Source organism: Nannobrachium achirus (genome assembly GCF_963921795.1).
Source record: "Nannobrachium achirus genome assembly, chromosome: 2".
Classification (NCBI taxonomy): domain Eukaryota; kingdom Metazoa; phylum Chordata; class Actinopteri; order Myctophiformes; family Myctophidae; genus Nannobrachium; species Nannobrachium achirus.
In genome coordinates, this window is record NC_137811.1 from 54,133,517 (window position 1) to 54,152,785 (window position 19,269).

The following is a 19,269-nucleotide window of genomic DNA, read 5'->3' on the forward strand; positions in this document are numbered from 1 at the left end:
TGATCAGCCCTTTACGGATCCATTTGGTTCCATTTGTACTGTACACACTCTGAGTTAAATGATGTCCTTGAAATGAAAGCATTTGAGAAGCACTGTTCTAAGCTGTCAGCACACTCACTTACGTACTTTAGCAAAAACATTCCATTAAATTAGCATCAGAATAGTTAACAATGAACTCATAATGTTATCCTTGCTTGAGGGTTGGTCCTTTTGCACTGAAACGGAGGTGAACATGCTGGCTGTGGATTCAGTGCTCTGTGCTTGTCCTTGTGTCACAGAGTTCTGGTCAGGTGACTTGACTTCACATCTTACTCCTGTTCCAAACTGATGATCTCTGCCTGGCCGCTGTCCCCAAGAACACTCAGCAGCTTCTTGTACGCACTCCTGTTAACAATGTAAGAGTAGCCATGAGTACTTCCATACAGAGGATTTTATTCAGATTCATGAATAAAGGGCTTTGCACACAGACACGTTTTTTTCGCATGAAAAAAAACGGACAATTTCATTTTTTTTTAAGAAAACAATGATTCGCTTTTGATTCAAAAGCATCAAAAGTATGCTCTCTCTCAACTAAGGGGTCCTTGGCCTGAAAACGTTGAAGACCCCTGAGCTAGGGGGTTTCTGCCCGACAGCAACGTTACGTAAGATCTTTTTTTTTTACGCAAGGCGTTTACTTGTATGCATTTCTACAGTAAGCAGTGGTGTTCCACACCTCAGTGCAGTGTTCCTGCCCAGTCCTCTCTTGTGCTCCGTGTTCCTCAGGCAGACAGACAGGTGGGGGACCAGAGCCAGCACCACAGAAGGCTCCAGGACAGCCACCGTCTCCAGCACACTGTACACCTGTCTGTCATACATGCCTTCATTCTCCTCTGCAAAGCACCTGCAGGAGCAGAGCAGGACAAACAATCATATAGGTAGGTCTATAGAACAGTAGTCTCGCGTAGCCAGACAACTATTCCACAATCTCCGAATGCTATATAGTCTGGAACGGCAGCTCCTGAACGGCGAGTATCGGAAGTAGCCACTGCTGCACGGAAGTTGGCGGAACTGTAGTCCCACTGGAAACATAACAGAAGCACCCTCGCACAGACAGAGTCATTCGGGCGGCATATTCTTGTTATGGGTGTATACTTTAAGACAATATTTGAAAACATCATGGAAGTAACACCAACAACACCCGATAAAGACGAAATAATGCCCCAAAAAATATTGAAAGGAGACATGTACGCTTCCAGTAGGACTTGTTATTGCTACTGCACCAAGGGAGCGGTTGCGTCACATCCGCTCTATCTCGCACTCATCGTTTCTATTTACGTGCCCCAGACTGTGCCGGGAGCATTTGCAAATCGCGTTAGGCAACAGTCTGGCCACGCGAAACTAATAGAACAGAGCAGGACAAACACTCATATAGGCCATATATTTGGTTCTAGAACCCTAGAACTTTGGTTCCATTCTTGGAACCGTGGTGCTTTGACGGAGGAACTGGCGTCCATTTTTTGGTTCCAGTTCCGAACCAACTTTTAAGGTTCTGAACGAGTTCATTTTCAGTGAAAACACTCTGAACTGGTTCAATATTAAGCAGGAAAAAATAATGCACAAGGTTCTTTTTTTGGTACAGTTTTGTTCAAAAGATTACATGAATTGAGACAAACTAGAATTAGCAGCATCATGCTGAGTGACTAACATGTCATTGACATTATGAGAGACAGTGTCAGTGTTGTCATTACCCTACGACCTGTAATAAACATGTTATTGAAGGTCACCATGAGAGACTGTGTCATTGTTGTTAATTACCGTAGTACAGTGACGAGCTGCTCACACGGTGCGTCTGTACACACAGCAGCACATCTCTCCACCACCAGCTGTAAGGCGTCTGTGCTGCTCTTTCTCACTGTGGAAACAAACAGTCATTTGATAACATTTACTGAGTCTTCACATGACTGGGGAAATACTACTTCAATACATGCAGGGAGACAGACTTATAGCAGAATTGACGCGGTGAAAGAATGTGGCTTAACACAGCGTTGCTATAATCTTATCTACATATTTTACGTTTTTTAATTAAGGCCCTATTTGATTACACTACAGCATCACACACACGCATCAAAAGTAGCAGATCCACAAGCTTTTGAGCTTGTAGATCTGCTACTTTCGCTATTTTTGATTTTAAGTCCTCAAAAGTTTTGGACATATGGGATTTCCACCCGACAGAGATCCTTGCCAGGCAGAAACCTTGCATCTCCATATTTTTTTTACTTTTTTACTATTTATTTATTTTTATTCGTGCTCTACTCTGCTCATCGTACAAGATTATAATGCAAAAGTAACTAAAGTAACCAATCTACAGGCTCAAAACACGTGGTATTGCGAGGCGTTGTAAGATCTGCTGTTGTCTCCATTTCCAAAAAAGGGAAAATGTAAGTACTGTAGGTGTGTCAGCTTGACTCACCGTGTGGCTCGTTGACCAGCATCAGACAGCGTAGCAGAGAGGGGAGGGGCAGGGCGAGGAGGGCGGGGTCAGAGTCCCTGTTCCGTCTGAGCAGCTCCAATAGGAAGGCCAGGACGGACGCTAGGCGTGGCGGAGGGGCGTGACCTTTGAACTGCAGGAAGCTGTCACTGTAAAAAAAAAAAAAACATCCAAGACATCTTAGAACTCCTATTCACATGATTCAAACCATTTAAAGTCAGGCTGATCTGAAGTGATTCTGTTGTTAGTTTTATAATATTTGATATCTCATTTTAACACACTCCCAATTTCCGGTTTCAGCATGATCGCGATCGCGAAATGCATGTTTGACTACCAGAACAGCTCTATCTTTCAAAAATGGCAGCCATGTTTGTTTACATTTGAAGAAAACACTATAGCCTCTATCTTTTGAATGCTTGAACGGATTTCCAAGCGGATCTTTTTGTTTGAATCACTGTAGTAGTAAAACAATCGTACATGTTCTTGTGCTTCATGAATGAAGGACATTATAATAATTCTTGCACAATGTTGAAAGAATGAAAGGTTCTGCAGTTATGAAAACCAACCAGAGCACATGCAGGATGGTCTTCCTCAGCGCCGCCCCCTGGGGGCTGGGCGTGGCCTCGCAGGCAGCCAGCAGCACCGGGTGATTGGCTATGGCGGCGGTGGAGGGCGTGGCGGGCAGGAAGTGGTCCAGGTAGCGGCTGACCACACAGCCCAGCTGCTTCCTCAGGTACACACCCTGGTTCTGAGACACACTGGAGGCTACCGACACACCCTGACCCCACACACACACACACACACACACACACACACACACACACACACACACACACACACACACACTGTTTAACCGCAAGCCTAAAGCCGAAAAATAGTAGATTGTTTTCACTGATATCAAAATGAAACTATACTACTACAACTTCCTGAAGCTAAACTGCAGATAGAGTGGTGTAACCCAGGGGTCTTCAACAGGGGGTCGAAGAGGCGTTGTAAGCTTGTAGATCGGCTATTTTTGGCAAAGAGGTTTGTAGAGGGAAAAGAAGAGCAGATGGGGGAACACACAACGGATGCGTTGTGTTGAGGTGGTATTGAGGTGAGTGAAGTGCTGCGCTGTAACACCAACTGGATGCGGCACGCTGCCGGTCGGTGCGACAGGCGAGGCGCCAGACCCGCGCCTGCGTGCGTCTGGCACCGCCGGTGTGGTTTAGTTCATTGAAAATAACGGGGCTGTATGTTTTGTGTCCGGTGTGTGTTTCCCTTTAAGTATTTGACGGTTAAAGTCTGAAAATACACATCACTCCAACATGATGACAGTGCTGTCAAACAAGTCTAAGCTGTCTAAGAAATCTCTGGAGAATTTTAATCTGCAACACAATTTCATACAATATGTAGTGGGGGGGTCCCTGCTTCATCTCTCTCTCTCAGCTAAGGGGTCCTTGGCCTGAAGACATTGAAGACCCCTGGTGTAACCTGTACATTAAAGCTAACCTGCAGGTAGAGGGGCAGGCTGTCCTTCAGTGCTCTGTCCTGCTGGGTGAGGTTATGGGGGAGCAGCATCCCGTCTATGATGCGAAACAGCAGCTGCTGAGCTTTAGAGGTGGCCAGCAGGGGGCTCCAGTACTTCACAATGCTCCCTGGATGACACATGAAGGCACACACACACACACGCGCACACACACACACACACACACACACACACACACACACACACACACACACACACACACACACGCACACGCACACGCACACACACACACACACACACACGCACACACACACACTTCAGTCCATGTTCCACCACTCTAAAGGTTTCACAGTAATGGATAGTCATCATCGTACCATTTCAAACAGGATCATTGCTTGAGTTTTAGGTCAGACCTGCTATTTTTCATAGGCTTTCGGGGGTCTTCCGGTACCTACCTACAGCCCAGTGGAGAAACTGTCCCCCTGTACCTACCCACAGCTAAAGCTGCCCCCTGTAGGCTATAATGGAATCCGTAGGAGACGGTGGGGGAAGGAGCGCTTCTTTTCGGGTCACCAGCGTCGGCAGGTTAGCTACTCACCCGTGCGGTCCAAGTGAACACAGCCGAGCGCTCCCGACCTCCGCTCCAGCCAATCACAAGCCGCGCCTTCTAATTTATTCAACCCCGTCTCCAACAGATTCCATTCCTGTACCTACCCACAGCCCAGTGGACAGGCTGTCCCCTGTCCAGTACCTACCCTCAGCCCAGTGGACAGGCTGTCCCCTGTCCAGTACCTACCCTCAGCCCAGTGGACAGGCTGTCTCCTGTCCAGTACCTACCCACAGCCCAGTGGACAGGCTGTCTCCTGTCCAGTACCTACCCACAGCCCAGTGGACAGGCTGTTTCCTGTCCAGTACCTACCCACGGCCCAGTCCCCTGTCCAGTACCTACCCACAGCCCAGTGGACAGGTCCAGTACCTACCCACGGCCCAGTGGGCCAGCTGTATGCCCTCCTGGTTCTTGTTGACCAGGTATGGTTTGATGTGCTTCAGTACGTCTCCTATGTAGTCCAGAGCCCTGGTCACCATGGCTGAGCGCTCCGACAGCACCTGCAGTCCACTGTACACACAGCCCACAGCCTGGGGAGGGAGGGAGGGAGGGAGGGAGGGAGAGGCCTTGTTTATCCTCTCTGTTCGGGCGGACACCTCATACAGTTTGTCCAAAACCCGGGGTTCAAATTCAAAAGCATCAAAAGTAGCAGATCTACAAGCTCGAAACGCGTCGCTTCGTTGTCTCCAGCGTGTGGATCTGCTACTTTTGATGCTGTAGAACTTGATGCTTTTTCACATTTATGTTAAAAAATAAATCGTGATTCTATCCATTTTGAATAGCTTGAATACATGATTACTATGCAATTGACAGATTGTTGATATTATTGACATTGGTTCTTAGTTAATAAGTAGTAGGCCTATGTTTAGAAATGGTAGTGGTACGGCCCACCCTGCTCGCTGTAACTTGTACATGTTTAAAATAAAAAATATGTCGTAGCCCCGACCCCCCCCACCCTACGAGGTGGTAGGGGGTCCCTGCTCCATCTCCCCATCAGTTTGGGGGTCCCCGGCCTGAAAACGTTGAAGACCCCTGTCTAGACCAAAACTCGCTTGTAGATCAGCTATTTTTGGCTAGTTCTCAGAATATGGACACTATGGGATTCTATCACACAAAGATTTGTAGGACCCCCTGTAGTAACTCTAAGGAACCCCTGTTGAATACCCTTGCTGTAGAATGATCAAGTAGAGTGTTAATTTATGTAAAACAAAAGACAAAACAAAAAACAAAAACGTTAGAATAAGAGGTTTCTGCCTGACAGTATATCCTTTGTTGTACCACGTTGTCAGGCGCTGAATATAGTCAAACTACAGCTCACAATGCGTCTCAGATGCGTTGTGAACTTGGATCAAAGTAATTAATGTACAGTTACAGTAGTATACTTTGAAATGTTTTCCACATAAAAAAAATTATATTAATGTTATATTATCAATAACATCTTTGTGATAGTGGGCCCAGGCCCACAGGTTGTGAACAGTTGATGATGTGACGGAATGGTAAGACCAGGGGTCTTCAACGTTTTCAGGCCAAGGACCCCTTAGTTGAGAGAGAGATTAAGCAGGGACCCCCTTTTCATAGTTTTCCATATCGTTAGACAGCATCATCAGTGTATTTTGGATTCATGTCAATTTGTGTTTTCAGATATTTAACCACTTGAACCGTCAATACGTAATAAACTTGACCTTTCACTCTGTACTTAGTCTGCTCTTTTTCCCCTCTACACCAAACCTCTTGCGTTGTGAGCTTGTAGATCCGCAATTTTTGGCAAAAGTTCTCAGAATATGGACACTAGGGTGGTTAAATTAATATAAAAAGGTTTCTATCACACAACGATTTGGATGACCCCCTGTAGTAACCCTGAGGACACCCTAGGGGTCCCGGACCCCCCGATGAAGACCCTTGGGAAAGACGGAAAGAAGAGTAAACGTAAGTAAAGGAGAGGGAGAGAGAGAGAGAGAGAGAGAGAGAGAGAGAAAGAGAGAGAGAGAGAGAGAGAGGATGATGGAGAGGGAGAGAATGTTAGAGAGAGAGAGAGATGGACACAGATAAGGAATGAAATGTATTTGACAAAGAATTTGCATGTAAATGCGAGCCGGAATTCCTGTATTTGAAGTAGATACCAGAGCATTGTAAATGGGACTTCCCAGGAACTAGATATGACACTGCCACTGATACACCGAGAGCGGAACACATCACACATACTGTACATAGTGCACGCTTGTCAGAGGATGAATTTGACTTAGATACGCTGTGCACATTTGACATGCATAGACTTTGGGAAATGGAACATCATGAAAAGTACTGTAGGGCCGGATATCATGTCCTGGAAAATAATTAAAATAATGATCATCTCCACATCTTCCAATGTTCTCACTGCATTCGACAGCAGACATTGCTAGTACGTAGGGCAGGGCAATTAACCGGAAATGTATCAAAATCAATATTTAGACCCAATAACCGACTTAATCTTGCTCGCGTAGGTCGAGAATCTTCGTATTTCTTCCATTATATATCTACAAATTGACTCGACCCTGTACATTTACAGTACAGATCTTGTTAGATAACTATGAGGTCAGAGTAAAAACAGGCTATAAAATAATTGTTCATTAAACATAAACGAGGCAAAAGTTATAAATAATGGTGATATTGATTTGAAGTCAGATCGCCCAGCAGCCCTATTACACATCATTGTTGTCGGTCAGAAACCTCTCATCTCCATATTCTAACTTTTTGTGTTTTTTAATAAATTAAAGCCCTACTTGATCACACGACAGCTTCAAAAGTAGCAGATTCACGCATTAGATCTACTACTTTTGCCATTTTTTTATTTGAATCCTGAAAAGTAACCGTTCTGGACATAATCTGTCGGGCAGAAACCTCATATCTCCGTATTTCAACTTTTCTTTTTTCTCCTTTTCTCCGTAAAACTGTAGCATAACTTCGTCATACTGTACAGTGCCGCATCTTAGTTACGTTAGATTTTCACCACTTTAACTATAAAAAAAATAGCAGATAGTGTATACAAGCTTGCAGCGTGGAACTCTTAGATCTGCTATTTTTGAAAAACCTTGAAAATGTCCCTAGAACAAAATATTTTGAGATGGAGGTCAGAGGTCAAATTAAAATATTTCTAGGGGTTCTTGACATTAAAAAGTTTAAGCACCACTGATCATAGAAACATACGTTTTTCAGAAAACCGTTAGGATTCAGAAGACATTTTTAGGCCTAAAATGAGTTTTAACCAGAGGTCTTCAACAGGGGGTCCGGGACCCCTAGGGGATCATCAGAGTTACTACAGGGGGGCCCCCAAATCTTTGTGTGATAGGATAATTCTTTTAAAAGTAACAACTTGAATCCTCGCATCCCAATTCTGCTGAGAAATTTAGCCAAAAATAACAGATCTACAAGCTCTCAACGCCTCGCGAGAGCTGGTAGATCGGCAATTTTCGGCAAATAGGTTCGGTTTAGAAGTAAAAAAGTACAAAGTGAAAGGTCAAGTTTAGTAAGTAACGATGATTTAAAAATCTGAAAAAAACAACGAATTAACACGAATCTAACCCACTGATGACAGTGCTGTCAAACAAGTTTATGAATCTATCTATGAAAACAATGAAAATCTGTATCACACATTTATACAATATGTAGAGGGGGTCCCTGCTTCATGTCTCTTTCAACTAAGCGGTCCTACCTTGGCCTGAAAACGTTGAAGACCCCTGGTTTTAACAGTTCTGGTGCGTGCAGATCATCCGTACCTTGACAAAGAGTCCCAGGGCAGGGCAGGGCTCCAGCCTGGTGGAGGCAGGCTGGAGGAGCCCAGCTCTCTGCAGCAGACTGTCCACCTCAGGAAGCCTGAACACCAGCCTGGTCAGCTCACACAGCTGCTCCTCCATGGCCCTGCCTGGAACAACAACCACACATACTGTACCTCAGTGCTATCCATATGGTGGCAATAATATCCTATAGAGCAGTGGTTCTCAAACTTTCACATTTCAAGATCTCCCCTTGACTCTGACTTTAATGTTGTTTAATGCAATCAGATAGGACTTTTCTGTTTGGATGTATGGGCTGTCAAGGCCAGAAAGTTATTTTTTTGCCACTCGTTACCCATAATTTCCGGGTATGATGATGATGTCACGTGCATACCATCTATTGTGACAATATCAATACATACATTTTTTTTCCTAGAATCTGTAATGTTTTTGAGCGGTGCAAACCGCTCCTATATTTCACTTTTAGCGTATTTAGTTAAAACATATTAGCACGGGACGATTCTTTCATTCTTCATCGATTGGCTAGTTGATTAACTAAAAATTAGAATTGACCAATCAGAAACCGTTCTACCCATGACAACATGTGTTAGCCAAACAGAACAGACCAATCAAACGCTGTGTTGTTCATGCCAATTTAGATCTGTCTTAGCCAATCAAAATCCCACTGTGTCCATGATGTGTTGTGCGTAATGGCCAGGTTGTTTGTCTGACCTCCTTGTCTGACCTCCCTCTTGCTTTATAACCCTGAACTTCAAACCGAACTTCAAGCTGGTGTTGGCTGGGTGCTGGGATCCGAGACAGCGACCACACTACATTACACTTGCAGGTTATGGTCGCTGTTTCAGATCCCAGGCTACACCTAGCCAACATCAGCCCAAAATCCAGGCAGTCAGAGGGCAAAATCTATTCTCTTCAGTTGCTGTCCCTCTACAGTATGTCCATGTAGAGGGAGCAACCCGGCATTTCTTGACGTTGGCCGTCAGTCAAAGTCAGAGGGCAAAGTCTGACCAATCCCATATCCTGAACTTCAAACCGAACTTCAAGCTGGTGTTGGCTGGGTGTATCATGGGATCCAAGACAGCGACCACACTACATTACACTTGCAGGTTATGGTTGCTGTTTCAGATCTCAGGCTACACCTAGCCAATACTAGCCCAAAATACAGGCCAAAATCAGAGGGCAAAATCTATTCTCTTGAGTTGCACTCCCTCTATAGTATGTCCCTGTCTTGTAAGTGACAAAATATACATCTTCACACCTTATATATCTGACCACGAGCTCTGGTCTGACCCTCCTACAATATTTTGCAGCTTTTCATTCATTTTAAACGTCGGATAGACCAGATTTTCGTCTCGTCTCGTCACGTCAACGAAAACAGACATTACGTCTCGTCATATTTTAGTCACGACAATGCTAATTTTAGCTCGTCATCGTCACGTCTTAGTCATGAAAAAAAGGGGCGTCAACGAAATCATTTTCGTTATCGTCAACAAAAACAACACTGCCTCCAACCTACAATGTTGACTTATTCATTTCAAATTTGAAATGCATTTTGGAATATTTAGACATGATGAATCATCAACCAATCATTATTTGTGGAGACTTTAATGAGAAGCCTTTATCAACCACACTGCATCCAGTATTTAATGTTTTTGAATCAAAAGGATATCTTCAAGTAATAACAGATGCAACCACTGAAAAGAACACATTATTGGACTACATTTTCAACTCTCAACCACAACATTGTATCCAGTCAGGAATACTAGAAACATACTATAGTTACCACAATCCAGTATACTGTATCATTAACTTCTAATGTGTCTATTGAAAGTACCAGAGATTATCTCCCGAGACAATGACAACAAAGTTCTCAATCCATCCAAAGAACAACCATTTACCATGAAGATAGAGAAAGGACTCTGAAACTCCCAGAATCAATAGAAACTTGAATTGTGAACAATTGTCCCTCCCAGACAAACATGACAAGGAAACTAGCACAACCAGCAACATACATTACCATTACAGTAGGGTTGTCCTCGACGCAGGATTTATCAAGTCGATTCGAGTCGCGGGGGTTAATCCGACGCGTCGACGAATCGTTTATGTAAAAAAAAGAAGAAAAAAAGTGGTGCTTTAAGCTTTTAAACCACGTCAACGTAATACAATAAAACAGCAATATGTTTTAAGCCTTTAAAGTGAATTAGATCCATGAACTACCGTGCATATTGAGACATGATAGCGGTGGACACTGGACATTAATGACGATAAGATTGCGTCCAGCCGTGCGTAATTTGCCGTGCGTAATTGTGAATTGTGGAGCAGAGTAGAACAACGGAGGAGAGAATAATGCATCTCTTTGACAGCATGTCGTGTATTATTTCCACAAGTTGTATTTTCTCAGAGCACCGCTGCTGTATCAAAAGAGCTATGTTGCCGATCTGGTGCGAGATAATAAAAAGAAAACAGTTCGCCCGTCGCTATTCCTCAGCCTGAGTCCAACCACCACACACCCACGGCAGTGAAAGTGAAAGCGCATCGCGCTGGCTCTGCTGCTTCTTTGGCCAGCTCTCAAGTAGAATAACAACTCGTCGACGCATTTCCTTTCCAAGCGGTTAACTTCAAAATAAGAGCTCCCTGTTATATGATCAAGGCAACTTTCAAGTCACGTGAACTGATTTTATTTTTAAGTCTAGTAGTAGGAAGTATGGACTCAATAAGAATTACATGACAGTCACAGTCCAGCGCTCTCATACCGCACCACAGTATACTGGTGTGATAAAAAAAAATATTTTTTTTTGACGGCTCAAACAATTGGCGTCGATTCCGGGGGCTTAAAACGACGCGTCGATTCGTCGATTTTTAGAGGACAGGCCTACATTACAGTATCTCATTAATTATAAAATGACCTTCTTTTTTAAACAATGTTATTTTCTATATTCAACAAAGCAACAACAACCACTCACTTATATACACATATTTTTATTCATTTCACTTTTTTTTTTACATAAAAAGAATAACAACAATTTATTTAATCACACATTTCTATTTTTATTTTATTTCTTAAAAAAAGAAATTACAAGCGAGCCCACACTGTTTCGTAGGAACAGTATCTCTAGTTAAAATGACATCTCTCATGTGGAGTGGACACGCTGGTGCCTCTTCAGAGTCCCTAACTCCCTGAAACTCTTGTCACACTGTTTACACACAAAGGGTTTTTCTCCAGTGTGGATACGCTGGTGACTCTTCAGAGTCCCTAACTCCCTGAAACTCTTGTCACACTGTTTACACACAAAGGGTTTTTCTCCAGTGTGGATACGCTGGTGACTCTTCAGAGTCCCTAACTCCCTGAAACTCTTGTCACACTGTTTACACACAAAGGGTTTTTCTCCAGTGTGGATACGCTGGTGACTCTTCAGGTGACATAACTCACTGAAACTCTTGTCACACTGTTTACACACAAAGGGTTTTTCTCCACTGTGGACATGCTGGTGTGTCTTCAGGTGACCTAGCTGGCTGAAACCCTTGTCACACTGTTTACACATGAAGGGGTTTTCTCCAGTGTGGACACGCTGGTGTATCTTCAGGTAAGATGAGGTACTGAAACTCTTGTCACACTGTCTACAGATGAAAGGTTTTTCTCCAGTGTGGGTACGCTGGTGTGTATTCAGAGTCCCTAACTGAGCGAAACTGTTGTCACACTGTTTACACACAAATGTTTTTTCCCCACTGTGTATACGCTGGTGTGTCTTCAGCTGACCGAACCGACTAAAACTCTTGTCACACTGTTTACACACAAAGGGTTTTTCTCCAGTGTGGATACACTCGTGCCTCTTCAGATCACCCAACTGACTGAAACTCTTGTCACACTGGTTACACACAAAGGGTTTTTCTCCACTGTGGACATGCTGATGTGTCTTCAGGTGACCTAACTGACTGAAACCCTTGTCACAGTGTTTACACTGGAAAGGTTTTTCTTTGGTGTGGATATGCTGGACATGCTGTGTCGATACCTCAATGAAGCTCTTATCACATAAGAGGTTTTCTTTCCTTTGTAAGTCATCAAATGTTTCTTTACTTCTCCAGGCTGCGTTGAAGTCCTCGCAAGATCTGGGTTTGTCTGTGTCTCCTTGTTGCTGGCCGGTTACACAGCTGGTGATCGTCGGACAGGAAGATGAGGGCAGCTGTCCATTGCTCATCAATTGATGGTAGAGGTTGTTGTGGCTCCTCTTCATGGAGGAGGACCCGAGATATGAAGGCATATGAAAACTCAGAACAGTACACCTTTGTCTTGGTTCATGGACACCACTTCTGTCTCTTGCGGGTTGGAAATTCTCTGTCAATCTCTTTGTCTATGTCAATCTCTTTGTCTATGTCTCTATATTCCCAGACTCTCTGAATCTCACAGCACACTCTGTAATTACAGGCTTTCTCACGGTACTGACTAAATGTGAGATTCAGAAACTGTGTCACATCTTTATTCAGGTCGACCAGAGCTCTAGTCTGACGTCACACAACACAAACCATTGACATCATCTATCTATAAATGCGACAAATCTCTGTCTGTCTGTCTGTGTGTATGTAATCCGCGTATCTCGAGAACCGTTCGTCCCACCGGCTTCAGATTCGGCACGCACGTTCCCCGCCGCGGCGCGGAATGCAGTGCCGGGCCTCGACCCGACCCGTTTTTTTTTTAACCGGTGCAAAACGTTCGGAGTCTCCTTATGCGGAGCTGATTGTTGACATCAGGCTGTTCCGGAGGAAATCTGCGCAAGCGCTGACTCATTGTGACATCACTTCATAAAAGGCTCTGACATCACGTACGCCACATGAGTCAACAAAAAATCTCTGTGAATGTGTATGTATGTAATCCGCGTATCTCGAGAACCGCTCTTCCCACCGGCACGCGCGTTCTCCAGATATGGGCATAAAATGAATGCCCGAATGCGGAGCTGATGTCTGACATCAGAGTTTTCCGCAAACCGGTACTGTGTGTGCAGAGATCTCCATATATGGGCATAAGGGGACAAAGGCAAACAGATAGTCAAAACGGGTCCTATGACAACAGGTATATTGGGGTTTGCATTAAAGCGTGGGGACAAAGGCAAACAGATGGTCAAAACGTGTCCTATGACAACAGGTATATTGGGGTTTGCATTAAAGGGTGGGGCATTCATGGGGTCCGCTCCAAAAAATAAAATAAAAGATACAAAGACAAACATAAGACAAGCAACAAAGCGTGGGACTGGGAGGATGACTTGAATGATGCAGATTTAAGCAGGCTGTGTATTCTGCTTAAAGAAGAAACAAACAAAATGCGACAGAGATCTCATATATGGGCATAAAATGGACGCAGATAAACAGATATCTCCATATACGGGCATAAAGGGACACAGACAGACAGATACAGAGATCTCCATATATGGGCATAAAATGGACGCAAATAGAGAGATATCTCCATATATGGGCATAAAATGGACCCAGAACTATATCTGCAGTGATCTCCATATATGGACATAAAATGGACGCCGACAGACAGACAGATACAGATATCTCCATATATGGGCATAAATGGACACAGGCAAACAGATGGTCAAAACGGGTCCTATGACAACAGGTATAATGGGGTTTGCATTAAAGGGCGGGGCATTCATTGTATGACATCACACCACATCATCGGCTGAGGACTGTGTGATGTCATCATATCTCCATATATGGAGACATAAGTTGCTCATGCCCAAATATGGGCTGGTGAGGTCAGACTTAGTATGATGCGTAGGTTATCTCCATATATGGAGATTCAACTTCAATGAGTAACCATGGCAAACTGTCAACTGCCCGTATGTCTTGATAATTGGTAAAACAAACTTTTGGCCTATTTGTGGAGATAAGCGACCAACGGTCGCTTATCTCCCGATTAGGGAGTCTTACTGGTTATGCTATGCTATGGGCATAGACGGCCCCTCTTGTGGCCGTGATGTCACCCTGTGTTTTTCAAGGGTTTTCCCACTGGATGACGTAAACAGAGACACACAGACAGTAAGAAGTCCTTTTTCATTTTTGAAGCGGTGAAAGCAGCTTCCAAGGAGTGGCTTTGTGTGTCCCATGTGTGTCCCCCACGTCCACATAGGTCATTTCAGTCCAGAATGAACAGGTTTTATCTGTCCGTAAATGTGTGTCCCATGTCCATCTATGGTAATTTCAGTCCAGAATGAACAGGTTTTATCTGTCCGTAAATGTGTGTCCCATGTGTGTCCCCCACGTCCATATAATGGTCATATCAGTCCAGAATGAACAGGTTTTATCTGTCCCGTACGTTCAGAATATGTGTGTAGTGTCCGTCCGGGTCTGATGATTGGATGATTAAAAATGTCCAATACTTTGAGGATTGGTCAAGCTTCACATGACAATTCGGCCCTCCAGATAAAATCATTCATTCAGAATTCAGAATTCTGAAGCTCTAGAACACATACCGCTTCACTTCGAACCGAATGTATATACAGAGTTCATAGCTCTAGAACACATAGAATAAAAGTTCACCGCTTCACTTCGAACCGAGGTTTGATTTTTTTTTTTAGTTTTTTCTAACTAGGGCCTAGGCAGTATAGTACAATAGTATAGTAGGCCTAGACTACACCGCTTCTAAACCTCGCACCTGCAGCTGCACAGTGCCGTGCAGGTCAGACCAAAGCGGTAGCATTTGCATCGACTGCAGCATTCCAACTTGCATCCACACTTAGTCAGCTGCTGGCAACTCTCTGCAATGGGTGGGAGCTCAGTCCAATCTAGCCATAAATTATAACTACCAGGAGATGTCGCTTATATTCGGACGTTACGTATCTCCTTGGAGTTATAAGGCAGAGTCATATGGCTCTCGCTGGTTGAGCTCCAACGTCCATAGGGTCCTGCAGGGACCCTATGGATCCAAGGTCCTGCAGGGTCCTCCTAACCCACCGCCTAACCTTGACATCCAGGCCGAGCTCAGAGCAGCCATGGATCTCCTGATTGGGCTGGCAGGGCCATGGACCACATCATGACACTGGAGGTCTGCCACTGGCTGGACCTCATTGACTGGGGAAAGGATGGACCGGACAGGAGATTTGTCTTCATTTTGCCCCATGTGGGGACGGAAATTATGGCCGGAGCGCTTCAGCTAATCCTGGCACACGATACGGCCAAGATCGAGGCGGAACGGGCTGGAGTCGAACCATGGACGCCATCTTGCAACGTTTCCCTGCTAGGCTCAGAAGCGTCTTATCTACAGCGAAACAAAGTTATCTTCGTTTCTTCAGGGCTAAGTGGGGTTTGTGCCCCTGACGAGGCTTTGCTTGTGCACGGGTTGTTCTGGGTGCCCTCGAGTAGAGAACAACCGTCAGACCCTTTCCTCCTCGCTGATTGAGGGTTGGCGGGTGTCTTCAGGACTGTCTGGGAGGTTCTGGCACCGGAAGCCGGGGATTTCTAGATGGTCCTACTGCTGCACAGTGGACCGTTGACGGTTGCCCCGTTGGTGTGGTCCGCGGAAGTGCGGGGGTCAGGAGACCTTTAGTCTCCGGCCCTGGGCGTTGAACCGGCAGGTCTAGCTCAGGGAAAAGACCGGTTGGCGGTCAGCGACCGGTCACCGACCGTATCTTCTTCTGCCTCGGACGGCAGAATCTTCTTCTGCATGTTGGGCTCCGTGGGTTTGGTTGCGGGGCTTGTTTTGGAGGAGGGTCTTTGTTCCCCTGGGAGGCTCGATGGTGGTCGAAAGGAGATCTTGGTCCTCTGGTCCTTCTATCTTTTTGGGATTGCTTGGGACTTTCTCTGTCTGTCCGGAGAGTGGTGGGCACCTTTGCCTGGTCTCCAGGGCTGTGGTGGAGAGAGTCCGATCTTGGCGTCCTGATCTTTTCTTTCCTCCTTGCTTGGAGGGAAGGCTTGGTTTGGGTCTTGGTCCTGTAGGACGGGCAAACTTCTTGTTGAGGGACTTAGGAGGATAGGGACACGCTGAACGGACACCTGGACATGAGTCATCAGAAAGGCTCGTTCAAGAGTGTTTGTAGGGGAACGGTGTGGTTGTTCTTGTTGAGAGGATTGGTGCCGGGACCTGTCGGTCCTTCGGCTCCTCCTTTCATGTGAAGAGACCTGCTTCCCTTTTGGGACCTCTGGTAGGGGTCTTCTTGTTGATGGGGGTCGGGTAGGACACTTGTGTCCGTATCCCTTGCAGCTTTGAGTGGTGGATCAGCCTGCGGTGCCCGCTGCTGTGGTACCCTCTGGTTTGCTGCTGCCCCTTCTTTATTTGATTTAGGTTGGGTTCCCTTGTATTTCCCTTCTTGGGAGTCCTTCAGTAAGGCCTTGCTCTTACTGGGGGTCCCTCATCGTCTGAGAATTTCCTTTCTTCTTTCGTGTATCATCTTCTTCTTCTTCTTTCGTGTATTTCCCTAACCTGCTTGTTGAGGTTCTAGGATGGGGGGGCAGGGCTTGATCTGGTCTTCACTGGTACCCTTGTCTTGTCTACAGTGGGGCTGAGTGGGGTTTGTGCCCCTGACGAGGCTGTGCTTGTGCACGGTCGTTCTGGGTGCTCTCGAGTAGAGAACAATCGTCGGACCCTTTCCTCCTCGCTGATTGAGGGTTGGTGGGTGTCTTCAGGACTGTCTGGGAGGTTCTGGCACCGGAAGCCAGGGCTTTCTAGATGGTCCTACTGCTGCACAGTGGACTGTTGACGGTTGCCCCGTTGGTGTGGTCCGCGGAGGTGCAGGGGTCAGGAGACCTTTTGTCTCCGGCCCTGGGCGTTGGACCGATAGGTCTAGCTCAGGGAAAAGATGGGTTGACGGTCACCGACCGTATCTTCAGCTGTCTTTTGTGGTTTTCCTGCCACTCGGACGGCAGAAGCTTCTTCTGCATGTTGGACTCTGTGGGTTTGGTTGCAAGCTTGTTTTGAAGGAGAGTCTTTGTTCCACCAGTCCCACTTCTGGTTTTCTCCCTTGTCTAGGCTCTGGTTTCCTCCAGGGCAGGGCGGGGAGGATGGATGTATCTTCTGTTTCTAGAAGTTCCCCTCCGGCTCTGGGGGCCCTACCTCTGGTGCGGCTCGTTGAGGCCCTGTCTAAAAGCCTGAGATGCTTGTTTGGAGGGGCTGGGGACTGGAGAGTGTGGCCTGTGGGGCTGACCTTCGTCTTACTTGGTCTTCACTTGGAAACTGACGGAACTCGGGATGAGTTCCGGTGGTTTTGTGGGGAAGCTTGGTTTACCACTTCTTGGACACGGTGGTTCCCCTGGGAGGCTCGATGGTGGTCGAAAGGAGATCTTGGTCCTCTGGTCCTTCTATCTTTTTGGGATTGCTTGGGACTTTCTCTGTCTGTCCGGAGAGTGGTGGGCACCTTTGCCTGGTCTCCAGGGCTGTGGTGGAGAGAGTCCGATCTTGGCGTCCTGATCTTTTCTTTCCTCCTTGCTTGGAGGGAAGGCTTGGTTTGGGTCTTGGTCCTGTAGGACGGGCTGACCTCCTTGTTGAGGGACGGAGGATAGGGACACGCTGAATGGTTGTTCCGGTGTTTGGTTCCACACCTGGACATGAGTCGTCAGAACGGCTCGTTCAAGAGTGTTTGTAGGGGAACGGTATGGTTGTTCTTGTTGAGAGGATTGGTGCCGGGACCTGTCAGTCCTTCGGCTCCTCCTTTCATTTGAAGAGACCTGCTTCCCTCTTGGGACCTCTGGTGTCGGGTAGGACACTTGTTGTGTCCGTATCCCTTGCAGCTTTCAGTGGTGGATCAGCCTGCGGTGCCCGCTGCTGTGGTACCCTCTGGTTGCTGCTGTACCTTCTTTATTTGCTTTAGGTTGGGTTCCCTTGTAGTTCCCTTCGTGGCAGTCCTTCAGTAAGGTCTTGCTCTTACTGGGGGGGTCCCTAATCTTCTGAGATTTTTTTCTATATTTTGGTGCAATCTGACGATTCCCCCATAGGAAGGTGTTTCGTTTGAAACACTTGTGTTTAAAGGCCAGCCAATAGGAAGACAGAGGGGGCGGGGCTTCAGCAATTAGAGCTCGTCCCTATTGGTCATCTAAGTGCAGACACCAAGTTTCGAGACGGTACTATGCTGCAAACTGGAGGTTTGGCTGTTTAAAGCCTGGCCAATAGGAAAACACAGGGGGCGGGGCTACAGCATTAACAGCTCGTCCCCATTGGCTGACCAAGTTTGGAGACGATACCTTGCTGCAAACTGATGTTCTAGATAGGTTTTCCCTCAAGGCCCTGATGAAGAGCTTTCGGAATGTCTTGATTGTTCCAAAGAGCTCCAGTAGGGAGAGCTGTTGAGCATCTTCACATAGGTACACGGCCAGCTCTTCTCTCTTTCTGTCAATCTCAGAGAACCTCTCTTCCAAACCTCTGCATGCCTGGAGGCTTTCCTCAATGACCGTTGTATATTGCTCCACAACATCTTCCACAGAGTCGGCGACCTCCTTCGCAGTGTTCTGCAGTCGTTTCAGTAAAGCGCCAACCTCTGCTTGACTATGCTTCAGGTTAATTCCTGCTGCCTCATCACAGATCGCCATATCATCTTTTAGTGCCAACAGTTCGGGGTGGTTCAACTCTGCTTCCTCCAGGATGTGATGAAGCAGTGTGATCTGGCTCTCGTTGGCTTTGGTGTCAGCAATCTGGCTCGTGTTGGCTTTGGTGTCAGCAAGCTTGGGCAGAGAGCTAATTTTAAATCCAACTGCATTCCCCATGTGGCTTCTATAGTTAAGGAAGTTTCCCACATCCAAGATAAGTCTGCAGAACCTGGGCAAGAGGAGGCTCTCCCTGAGGGACAGGCAGGCGTCCTCCACCAGTTTGGCTTGGGGTATGATCATGTTCAGCACTTGACTTGTTTCTTCACACAGAAGCATACAGTCAATCCTCAACTGATAACAGGGGATCTTGAGTAGTGAGTAGTAGAAGTGGTCTACATAAGCCAACTTGTCTTTATTTCCTTGGAATAACTTCAGATTTTCAATC

General features: G+C 46.0%; 1 protein-coding gene across 1 annotated transcript in view; it reads right to left on the bottom strand.

The window, feature by feature from the left end:
• Nucleotides 1-240: 240 nt before the first annotated feature.
• Nucleotides 241-19,269, bottom strand: part of mms22l (MMS22-like, DNA repair protein) — a 66,457-nt gene continuing 47,428 nt past the window's right edge. Inside the window, exons 20-27 of the mRNA XM_080754161.1 lie at nucleotides 8,295-8,440; nucleotides 4,916-5,072; nucleotides 3,959-4,104; nucleotides 3,034-3,245; nucleotides 2,450-2,616; nucleotides 1,795-1,891; nucleotides 713-880; nucleotides 241-384 (exon numbers count right to left, since the gene is read on the bottom strand). Of these exons, the coding sequence (XP_080610287.1) occupies nucleotides 309-384; nucleotides 713-880; nucleotides 1,795-1,891; nucleotides 2,450-2,616; nucleotides 3,034-3,245; nucleotides 3,959-4,104; nucleotides 4,916-5,072; nucleotides 8,295-8,440 (1,169 nt within the window). The 3' untranslated portion in view covers nucleotides 241-308. The remainder of the gene's footprint in view (nucleotides 385-712; nucleotides 881-1,794; nucleotides 1,892-2,449; nucleotides 2,617-3,033; nucleotides 3,246-3,958; nucleotides 4,105-4,915; nucleotides 5,073-8,294; nucleotides 8,441-19,269) is intronic.